The sequence below is a fragment of the Pogoniulus pusillus genome, chromosome 18 (assembly GCF_015220805.1).
Source record: "Pogoniulus pusillus isolate bPogPus1 chromosome 18, bPogPus1.pri, whole genome shotgun sequence".
Lineage (NCBI taxonomy): Eukaryota > Metazoa > Chordata > Aves > Piciformes > Lybiidae > Pogoniulus > Pogoniulus pusillus.
This window is the reverse complement of record NC_087281.1, coordinates 12,580,753-12,592,339: the sequence shown is the minus strand read 5'-3', so window position 1 is coordinate 12,592,339 and position 11,587 is coordinate 12,580,753. Positions and strand designations below refer to the sequence as shown.

At 42.9% G+C, this 11,587-nt stretch overlaps 1 protein-coding gene across 1 annotated transcript; it reads right to left on the bottom strand.

Annotated features, from left to right (window-relative positions):
- Positions 1-2,402: 2,402 nt before the first annotated feature.
- LOC135183272 (C-C chemokine receptor type 6-like) lies at positions 2,403-4,842 on the bottom strand. Its single transcript, XM_064158191.1, has 2 exons — positions 4,834-4,842; positions 2,403-3,555 (listed from the first exon to the last, which is right to left on the bottom strand). Exons 1-2 carry the CDS (start codon positions 4,840-4,842, stop codon positions 2,473-2,475), a joined length of 1,092 nt encoding a protein of 363 aa, XP_064014261.1. The 3' UTR covers positions 2,403-2,472.
- Between the last annotated feature and the right edge of the window lie 6,745 nt (positions 4,843-11,587).

Sequence of the window (11,587 nt, the reverse complement as noted above, 5' to 3'; positions counted from 1 at the left end):
TTCTTCAACACCTCCAGGGACGGCGACTCCACCACCTCCCTGGGCAGCCCATTCCAATGCCAGTCACCCTCTCTGGCAAGAACTTCCTCCTAACATCCAGCCTAGACCTCCCCTGGCACAACTTCAGACTGTGTCCCCCTGTTCTATTTCTGGTTGCCAGGGAGAAAAGACCAACCCCCACCTGGCTACAGCCTCCCTTCAGGTAGTTGTAGACAGCAGTGAGATCAGAGAATGGCCTCAAGCTGTGACTGGGTAGGCTTAAACTCGACATTAGGAATTTTTTTTTCATGGTAATAGTGGTCAAGCATTGGAAGGAGCTGCCCAGGGAGGTGGTTGAGTCACCAACCATGGATATGTTTAAAGGGTTGTTTAGATATGGTGCTTGGGGATATGGTTTAGGGGTGAACCTTGCAAAGTAAGGTTATTGGTTGGACTTGATGATGCTGAGGGTCTTTTCCAGCCTGAATGTTCCTGTGAATCTGTTTTGTGCCTTTCTTGAGGGATCTTCAGATGCAGCACTGTCCTTGTGTGCCTTTTCATTTTCCACTGAAAAATGTGGTTAGTGATCCAAGTTCCACTGTCCCTTCAAGCAAGAACTTTAATAAAAACCCAACCAGGGTAAGAGCAAGCTGCATTCTGCATTAATTTACACAGCCATGGGAGTGTAATGTCTCCCACAACAGCAAATTCAGGCAGCATCATGTCTTATGCTTCCATTGCAGCACAACTGCAGAGGACTAGGAGATGCTGCAGAAGGCAGCAAACAATGGTACTCCTCTTTTCCATTCTGTCCCTCTGACCTCCAGTTCCTATCTGTGTCTACCTCACCATCCCATCATGACTGCTACAGCATGGTGAAGTTCACTTAGTGAGCAGAAGATCCACCAAGGATTTGCTGAAAAACCATGGCTGGGTAAAATTAATTGCACTTATTGTAAGTATTCCTGTATTTATAGTGAGTCAAATCATAGAACCATTAGAATCACCCAGGTTACAATCACATCACCCAGGTTGGAATCATAAAATCATTAGAATCACCCAGGTTGGAAGGGACATTTCAAGATCATCTAGTCCAAATGCCACCACAGTGAACAGGGACATCCTCAACTAGACCAAGTTGCCTAGAGCCTTGTCAAGCCTCACCTTCAATATCTCCACTGGGGCTCGACCACCTATCTGGGCAACCTGTTCCAGTGCTCAGCCACTCTCATTGCAAAGAATCCAACCTAAAGCTCCTCTTCTCTGATTTAAAACCATTGCCCCTTGTCCTATCACTGCAGGCCTTTGTAAACAGTCTCTCTCCAGCATTTCTGCAGGGCCCCTTCAGTGGAAGCGGTGATTAAGTCTCCCCGGAGTCTTCTCTTCTCCAGGCTGAACAAAAAAAAACATGAAGTGTGAATTTCAGATAGAAAGAAACAACTTTTCACAAGGAGACATTCATCAGATTAACAGCTGTGATAGATTTCAGCACCTGAGTCCTGTGCCAAATGAAGAGAACAATCTCTCAAGCAAAGTTCTGTTCTCTTTTCAGAAGATAATTTCAGGAGATGCTAGAAAACCTTTCTGTGGCTATTTCAGCATTCTCTTTGATTAATTTTCTTTTCTTCCTACTACTCTCTTTAGTAGACATGTCATTGTTGGCTTTGGCCAGCCTCTGCCTTGATGTAAACAACTCCAGGTGAAGTGATGGACTGTAGAAGTGGGAAAAGATTTACGAGACCTAAGCCCAGCTATGTCAGCAGCCTTGAGCCCATTTCTTCATTTCTCTGTTTCTTTTCCTTCATGTGCTTTGACAAAATGCCACCTCTCTAGGTTAGTATTGCCAACAAAAGCACAGCGGACATCTACATTTAAATAAGACTTCCAAGTCAAAGTAATTAACAGAAACAGAATAAAATTAGTCGTGCAGGATGGGTGAGATGCATTTTTTCCTTAGAAAACAAGGAGGGTTCCTCTGTAAATGTCACTTTCCTGATAATTATAAGAAAGTATACTTGAGAGGAGTCCATTCTTCATTCCTCTGTTTCTTTTCCTCCATGTGCTTTGCTCAAAATGCCACCTCTCTAGGTCAGTATTGCCAACAAAAGCACAGTGGACACCTACATTTAAATAAGACTTCCAAGTCAAAGTAATTAACAGAAACAGAATAAAATTAGTTGTGCAGGATGGATGAGATGCATTTTTTCCTTAGAAAACAAGGAGGGTTCCTCTTCACATGTCACTTTCCTGGTGATTATAAGAAAGTATACTTTGGAGGAGTGTGGATGCCAAGAGAGGTGTGTAAGATTTCAGTTTTCCACAGGACAGTGGGGTTTATTTTAATCTTAATTCTTTTCTTGAAAGGAGTTGTAGGTCATAGGAGCTCCCTTAGAGGCTCAGAGAAGCCCAAATGACTTGCTTCTTACAGGCATAGTGACACTGTTTTGCACTGCTTGGTGGGAAGAGTCCTTCAGTAATAATGCTATCATTGTATTATACAGTAAAAGAAGATCCATTTTCAGTAAGAATTTCACTGGTCTGCCTTGAACGATAAGTATCAGAGCTTGTCCTTGAGCTACGTTTATTGTATTTCTTGTACCTCATGCACCACAGGTCCTTCATTATCTTCACAAAGTAGCTTCTGAACTTCACTCCAATAAATGCATAAAGCACTGGGTTCACACAGCAGTGTAAAAATGCTATGGCTTCGGTGGTGTATTTTGCATAGGCGATCATCTTTTCATTGTCGCAAGACTTGTCTATCTTGCCCATATTTATGGCTACCACAAGAAGAACAGTGTTATAAGGTACCTGGCAAACTAGGAAGACAGCTACAATTAATACAATCACACTGATGGCTTTGTTTCTTTTGGAGTTTTGAGCCTGTTGTAAGGATTTTACAATGAACGTGTAGCAAAAGATCATGAATATGAAAGGTATAAAAAATCCAAACCCAATTTGCAGCCCCAGAAGCAGTGATTTCAGCATTGTGCTTTCAGACATTTTTTCAAACCTCTGGTCACAAACCTCCTTGGTTTCGTTGCTGGAGAAGCTGTAACTTTCACTGTAGAGAAAAGAGGAACTAGAGATTAAAATGGACGATGCCCACACGACCAAACAAATGAGTTTACTGTAGGCAAGCGTTCTTGCCCTGAGTTTAAAGGACTTTGTTGCCTGTACAATGGCAATGTACCGGTCCACGCTGATAAAGGCCAAAAGCAGCATGCCACAGCTGAAGTTGATTGCATAGATACCCCTGGTGATTTTGCAAATGAAATCACCAAAAATCCATTGGTCGGCAGCATAATTCACTGCCCACAGTGGGAGAGTGAGAACAAACAGGATGTCTGCTATGGCCATGTTGAAGAGGTACACATCTGTCATGGACTTCGTTCTTTCGTACAAAGCAAAGGTCATCACCACAAAGATGTTACCAACCAGGCCGATGATACAGATCAGTGAGTATGCAACGGGCAGAAATGCTTTTGTGAAGTTCCTGACTTCCAGTTTAGAACAAGGCTCTGTGAAGGTAGGATAGGCTGAGTCATATTGGTAATCCGTGGTATGAGGAGATGTCTGTAAAAAAAGAACACCAATTAACACGGAGATGTTAGTCTCTGATTTCTATATTATAGAAAGATTAGATAACAAAGTCATACAAACAGAAGGCACTTAGAAAATCTCTCAAAAGTTAGTATACAGCTCTTGTATGGCTTGCTGATTTGAAATGTAAGTGTAATGTAAATTGAGTTTACTCTGGTTTATTGTCATGCAAAGTCAATGCAAAGTGAGAGTCACATATCCTCATATATTATTTATTAGCTTCATGAATAAGCATTCATATGTGGAATTGTGCATTTAATGGTAATCATAGAATCAATCAGGTTGGAAGAGACCTCCAAAATCATCCAGTCCAACCTAGCACTCAGCCCTGTCCAGTCAACTAGACCATGGCACTAAGTGCCTCAGCCAGTCTTTTCTTCAACACCTCTGGGGACAGTGACTCCCCCACCTCCCTGGGCAGCCCATTCCAATGCCAGTCACTCTCTCTGGGAAGAACTTCCTCCTAACGCCCAGCCTAGACCTCCCTCGGCACAACTTGAGACTGTAGTACATCTGCCCAGTTATTCCATGTGTCAGCTTCAAGCCTATAGCAAATTCATTTCAAAATGATCCACATTCACTGTTGTTTCCTCCAGCACTACTTTTTACACTGTTTCCACTGACCACATACCCCAATTACAAATGCATTTAACACTGCAGAGGGACTTGTAAGACCTGATTACATAGAATCATAGAATCAGTCATGGGTGGCAGACACCACAAGTTATCATCTAGTTCCAACCCCCCTGCCATGGGCAGGGACACTCTACCCTAGATCAGGCATCTTAATTAAAATATGGAGATAATATTTTTGAAAGGCCCAGAAGTTTCCATATTTACATATATTATGCAGACATATTAGCCTGACATCACAGGAGTCTCTACAGTATACAATTCTGAATTTGAAGCTTGGGTCTAGATTCTCTTTACTATCAAAGGAGTGGAATAGGCCTTAGCATCTTATGCATTTCATACCAAAGTAGCTTTGGATAATGCAATCCCCCAGATGATTGATTCACTCAGCTACAAAGGCCACCTGGGACGGCTAGCCTGAGACAGTTATTTGCACCACAAACACCAAACTTGTAGTTATATTAGAAGACTGCAAACCCAATAAGCAGTGTCCTTTGACAGTAAACTGCTGTCAGAGACATCCCTTCACTCCTGAGACTAGGCAGCCTCAAAAAGCTGGGACTTCCAGATTCCTTGTTTTATTGATGTACTAATTTGGTTTATCAATCAAGTACTTACAGCATTCATTTTGGCAGTACTCTTCTCAGAATGTAAAATACGTTGAGAAGAACTTCAAAATAGTTTTCCAAGGATTTCTGAAAAGAAAATAATGAAGACTGAAGTGGGACACCAGCACAAGAAGTATGAGCAAGTAGAAAAATGCATTTGGAAAGAAAGCATTTATCCAAGGAAGAACCTCATCACTCCAACTATACCAACAATACAGAGAAGCATTTTAACAAATCAGACATCTCTACAGCACAATATGCTGTTGTGAGAAGTGAATGGTTTGTGTTATTGTTCAAGCAAAGCCTGGCTGAGGCACTTAGTGCCATGGTCTAGTTGATTGGATAGGGCTGGGTGCTAGGTTGGACTGGATGATCTTGGAGGTCTCTTCCATCCTGGCTGATTCTATGATTACCATTAAAAGCACAATCCCACATATAAATGCTTATTCATAAAGCTAATAAATAATATATGAGAATATGTGACTCTCACTTTGCATTGACTTTGCATCACAATAAAGCAGAGTAAACTAGATTTTACTTTCCAAAATTCTTTGACAATGGCAGTCAGTGGTATTGGGGAAAATAGGGAAAAATAAACAGCACTACCTTAATATACTCCATAGCAATAACACAGTACTCGAACCTTTGGTTTTTTGTATTCACTCCAGTGTTTTATCAGTGTGCCTCAGTGCTTTCAACATGCCCACTACTTGCCCTTCTTTATTACATTAGTGTGGTAAATGAAAGAATGTTAAGAAAGTTGCTTCTTATTGTGTAAAATGTAGTACACAACATTTGAACAGATAGAGCACTAGTGTTATTTTGTCTTCTTTCAGGGCACAGATCATAGAATCAACCAGGTTGGAAGAGACCTCCAAGATCATCCAATCCAACCTATCACCCAGCCCTGTCCCATCAACTAGACCATGGCACTAAGTGCCTCAACCAGTCTTTTCTTGAACACCTCCAGGGATGGTGACTCCTCCACCTCTCTGGGCAGCCCATTCCAATGCCAACCACTCTCTGTCCATGGCAGATGTTTAGTATGAGATACTCATCCCCTCCTAACAACACTTTGAATAGTGCTTAGCATTATGACAGACTTCAATTATTTAAAGGATTAAATCCATTGACTGGTTGCAGCCAGACTCAGACTTCTGCAAATCAGACCACAGACTCTAAAGTCACAAATAAATAAAATGAGGAATGTGCCATGCACAAAGCTGAGCTTGAACTGTTTGTTTAACCTCACACAGGAACCCACAAGCAGGGCATTTAGTTCCTCACCATTTCCCTGCATGAGTTCAGTCCTCCTCTTCCCATGAGCTGCTCTTAGGGAAGACATGTACCACCTATGCAGTAATTGCAGGGCCTGCATGACACCAGGTCCCACATTTGCTAATGCCATGAATGGCACTTTTGTCTAGAGTTTCCCTGCTTTGTGTTAGTTGTGTTGCTAATAAGCAAATGTGCATGGGTCAACTTTAAGTCTAAATAAACAAATCCTTCCCGTTTGGGAATTACCTGAATTTTGACAGATAGAGACAGAAATTCTGTAAAAGTGGAGTAGGATGCAGTCCAGGTGTAACTGGGAAATAGGGGGAAGGAAGGGACAGAACATTCTCCAAAAGCATAAAGAGGGTGAGATTCTCTGTGACTCGTGTGAGGAGGATGTCTCACAACAGAGGGCTGCAAATAGGTAAAGATCTGTATTATACAATGTTGCCTAAGCCTCATAGCTTCCCTGACTTTCCTGCTCTTTAGATAAATCTTTAACCTTTTCTCCAGTTTCCTATGCTTGCTTTTAGAAGGTGATTTTCAGAAGCTGCAGGAATATGACAGTCTGAAAGCTCTGGAACATCTTCTGAAGCAAGCTTTAAACACTTGGAAGAGTCTCTCAGAAGTGTAAAGAAGTACAAGTCAAGAAGTTACGCTTCACCTGCTCTTGTGAGCAGCTTTAGTCTCCATCTTCTCCTCTGACTCCAGCCAGCCACTCATGCCCTTGCTTGGTGTCTCTGTTACCCTCTGCAACTACAGTAACTCCAGCTAGACCACACAAAAGGAGGAAGTGTCTAGATTATTAGTTTAGAAACCTTTGCTGTTGCAAGAAAAAACACCTTTCTACGCATCTGTCATTCAGATGTTTCTAGGACACATGGTTAAAATATGGAAAGAGAGTCTGTCAGCCTGCATTCTCTATGAAACAGTCACTCTTCATTCCACTTAGTCAGAGGCACTATCAAACATTAATGAGACACACAGAAGGTAGAAGACAGGGTGAAGGCATTTGTAAGAAAGGAAGTACAGGTGTTCCCTACAGCCTGCAAGGAGGGCTAAGAAATGAGTTCTCATCAAATAAGCACTGAAGAAATGCTCTGTAGTCCTCAGAAGAGCTCAGCATAAGCCTTAATAGGGAACAACTACTCATCTGTCTAGTTGATTGGACAGGGCTGGTTGGTAGGTTGGACTGGATAGTCTTGGAGGTCGTTGATTCTATGATCATAGGAAAGCTACCTGATGCTATAGGAATTCATAAAGGCACCACCAGTCACATACATTCAGGAAAAGATTTCCCCCCTCCAGCAAATTTTCTTGAGAATGGTTGGTAAAATACTAGTACAGAAGGACTCAAAATGAAACCATAATTACAGAGATCAGATTTAGGACCTGATTTAAATCTCTTGAGCTGATTTCCTCTTCTGAATTTGAAACAGCTTTTGCTAAAGTTATTAAGATGAACTGCCTGCAAAGGAAGTTGAATCAGAACTCCTATAAACACAATATTCTTTTCAGCTTTAATCTTCCTATCAACCTTTCAATAAGCACCTTTAGGGTCTATTATCTACATATTTATGGCTTCATTCACCATGAATGTATTTACATTCAGGTAATTCCACAGGCAATGAACAAGGTAATCACAAAAAATAACTTCCCATGTATGTAAAAGGGGATGCATGTGTCCAAATATTGTTTCTATGCTACATATAGTCACATGTTTATTCATTTGCACACAAACATACTTGTGTTTTGAATGTTAAATATTTTATATTTGGCATTTTTTTTAGCTTACTACTTTTCCACTTTACTGACATTATCATGTTTTTTTCACTATGGAAGCAATATGCAAAGTAAGACTAAATTACAATCTGAAATATGAAATGCATTATTGGAATTACATGAACAAAAGACAGTAGACAAAGAGAGACCTCAGGAAAAGGACAGATTTCTATAAAGAAAAAGGTTCTAATTCCTTGGAGGGCATCTGTAAGTGTTTTTTAAGCACTGCCTTTGTAAATATAGAACAGAATCACAGGATCAGTCAGGGTTGGAAGGGACCACAAGGATCATTTAGTTCCAACCCCCCTTCCATGTGCAGGGACACCTTACCCTAGATCATGGAATCACTCAGGGTTGGAAGGGACCACAAGGATCATCTAGTTCCAACCCACCTGCCATGGGCAGGGATATCCTACCCTAGATAAAGTACAGTCCTTAAATGATCAGTTTAATGCATCCATCACACACATACACTGCAGATCACTTTTACCTATTTAACTTTTAAACTGTATTTAATTTTGGTTTAGTACTCACCAGATTTCAGAATTGTCTGAAGATGGAGTGAAAGAGGATGTGTCACTCTGTTACATTCTCTTGTGGCTACCTCAAGCGCATTTACCATCAGCCTCAGTGGGAGTGTGCTTTAATTTGAAAAGCAAGAAACAATAGCATTAAAGATAGAGTTAAAGTGAAATAATCACCACTTCCTCCTGAGAAGCAATAAGAGTGACTGTTGTTTTTTTTTACATAAAGGAAAATATTTAACCTTATCTGTGCTGGAAACGTGCAAGCTGGAGGCAACTCATTTACTAATTAGGTTACCTGTGTAATGATGTTACTTTTTAAAATAATAATGACAGCATTAGAATCATAAAAAGTAGGATGTTAACTGTCACTGTGCTCAGAATGTGTTCTGAATGATGGCCTGGTTTTGCAAAAGGTGCACTCAGTGTCAGACATGCTGGAGGACAGGGATGCCATCCAGAGAGACCTGGACAGGCTGGAGAAGTGGGCACAAGCCAACCTCAGGAGGTTCAACAAGAACAAGTGCAACGTCTTGCAGCTGGGTCAAGTCAGTCCCAACCACAAATCCAGGCTGGGCAGTGAGTGGGTGGAGAGCAGCCCTGAGGAGAGGGACTTGGGGGTGCTGCTGGATGAGAAGCTCAACATGAGCCAGCAGTGTGCACTTGCAGCCCAGAGGGCCAAGTTGGGCTGCATCAGGAGAAGTGTGGCCAGCAGGTCAAGGGAGGTGATTCTCCTCCTCTACTCTGCTCTTCTGAGACCCCCACCTGCGGTACTGTGTCCAGTTCTGGAGCTCCTATTACAAGAGGGATGTGGAGATGCTGGAGCATGTCCAGAGAAAGGCCAGGATGATGATCAGAGAGCTGGAGCAGCTCTGCCATGAGGACAGACTGAAGGAGTTGGGGCTGTTCAGTCTGCAGAAGAAGAGGCTCTGAGGTGACCTTCTTGTGGCCTTCCAGTATCTGAAGGGAGCCTACAAAAAAGCTGGAGAGGGACTTTTTAGGATATCAGGTAGTGACAGGACTAGGGGGAATGGAGCAAAGCTGGAGGTGGGGAGATTCAGATGGGACATGAGGAGGAAGTTCTTCTGGTGAGAGCCTGGAATGGATTGCCCAGGGAGGTGTTTGAGGCCCCATGGCTGGAGGTGTTTAAGGCCAGGCTGGATGAGGCTGTGGGCAGCCTGCTCCAGGATAGGGTGTCCCTGGGCATGACAGGGGGTTGGAACTAGATAATTCTTGTGGTCCCTTCCAACCCTGACTGATTCTGTGATTCTGTGAAAAATCACAAACCACAAACTAGTAAAGATTCCCCTTCAAACCTTTTAGAGATATTTAGATTTATTTTAGAAATCATACCTGTGAGCATTCAGTTTCAGCTTGTGATCTCACTAGAGACACCACATAGCATTAATGGAGGCATCCTTGTAAGATATTACCAAATTTATAGGCATGCAGGATGGCAGATAGCACACTCCTCACTTTTCTCAAACTAGGCACATCACAACAGCAGTCGCTCCCTATCAGTTAAGTGTGGTGCTGCTTCCTGCTTAGCAGACCCAGTGAGTGAAACAGAAACACTGCAGAGTGGCAAAATGTGGCTTGGTGGATTTAAATAATCACATTGTAATGGTTCATAATCACTGAAGCAGGCACATCTCATGTTCTCAATGTCAAAGGCCAAGTGCAGGGTTCTACACAACAACCCCAAGCAATGCTACAAGCTGATGCCACAGTCTTACACCTGATAAAGATCATAGACTCATAGAGTCAACCAGTCCAACCCAGCACCCAGCCCTGCCCAATCAACTAGACCATGGCACTAAGTGCCTCAGCCAGGCTTTTCTTGAACACCTCCAGGGACGGCAACTCCACCACCTCCCTGGGCAGCCCATTCCAATGCCAATCACTCTCTTTGTGAATCATAGAATCAATCAGGTTGGAAGAGACCTCCAAGATCATCCAGTCCAACCTAGAACCCAGCCCTATTCAATCAACCAGACCATGGCATGAAGTGCCTCAACCAGTCTCAGTCCTCATCCAGCGAAGAACACGCTATCCACTAATCACACCAATAATCTGAAGCAAAACAGAGAAAATCTTCCATGAGAGGTTGCTCTATGAGGAAGAAAATATTCCAGGTCTTCTGTACAGTGGGAATTACTGTTTCTAATCAGTCACCACTGAGATGTCACTTGTGAAGACTGGCATAGAAAAACAGTTGTGTACACATCTATTTCACAGAATCAGTCAGATTCGGAAGGGATCACAAGGATCATCCAGTTCCAACCCCCCCTGCCATGGGCAGGAACAGCTTACCCTAGATCAGGCTGTCTAGAGTCCCATCCAGCCTGGCCTTAAACACCTCCAGGGATGGGGCCTCATCCATCTCCCTGGGCAACCCAGACCAGGCTCTCACCACTCTCATGGTGAAGAACTCCCTCCTCATGTCCAGTCTGAATCTCCCCACCTCCAGCTTTGCTCCATTCCCCCTAGTCCTGTCACTCCCTGACAGCCTAAACACACATCCTCTCTGTGATCAAAAGTGGATCAGTGGCATAAGCTTTAAATGTATTGGGTACTTAACTCACTGCAGTCAACAAAAGATAGGTACTTCAACCTCTTTAAAGGCTTGAGCATGCCCACGAACATCCACATGGATTAGGAGGGAAAGTAAATGCACAATGAAGTACTGTGCCAAGCAGATGAGAGGGAAAGCAGTTGTTGACACAGGATCCTCTTCTGTGAGGAGCTGCCACAGCTCTCTGAATTTTTATCTCAGCACATAGTCCACCTGTAGTTATCATTTGATCTCTAGGTCTTCATGCTTACAGTCACTTACTGTTGGTTAGTGCTTTGATAAAGTTTTCCACTTTGACTATGGAGGTGGTAAAAAAACCACACTAAAAACCCCAAACAAAACCCCCAAACCTACACACCAAAGAAGTAACAGGATGCACACTACTGACTGTTTGCCCATAGGAGCATCAACCTCATCTCCTTTTATGATCAGGTTACCTGCCTGGTGAATGTGGGGCAGGCTGTGGATATAGCCTACCTGGACTGCAGCAAAGCCTTTGACACCATCTGCCACAACAAGCTCCTGGCAAAGCTGGCAGCTCCTGGCTTGGACAGATTCACTCTGATATGGGTCAAGAACTGGCTGGAAGGCTGGGCCCAGGAAGTAGT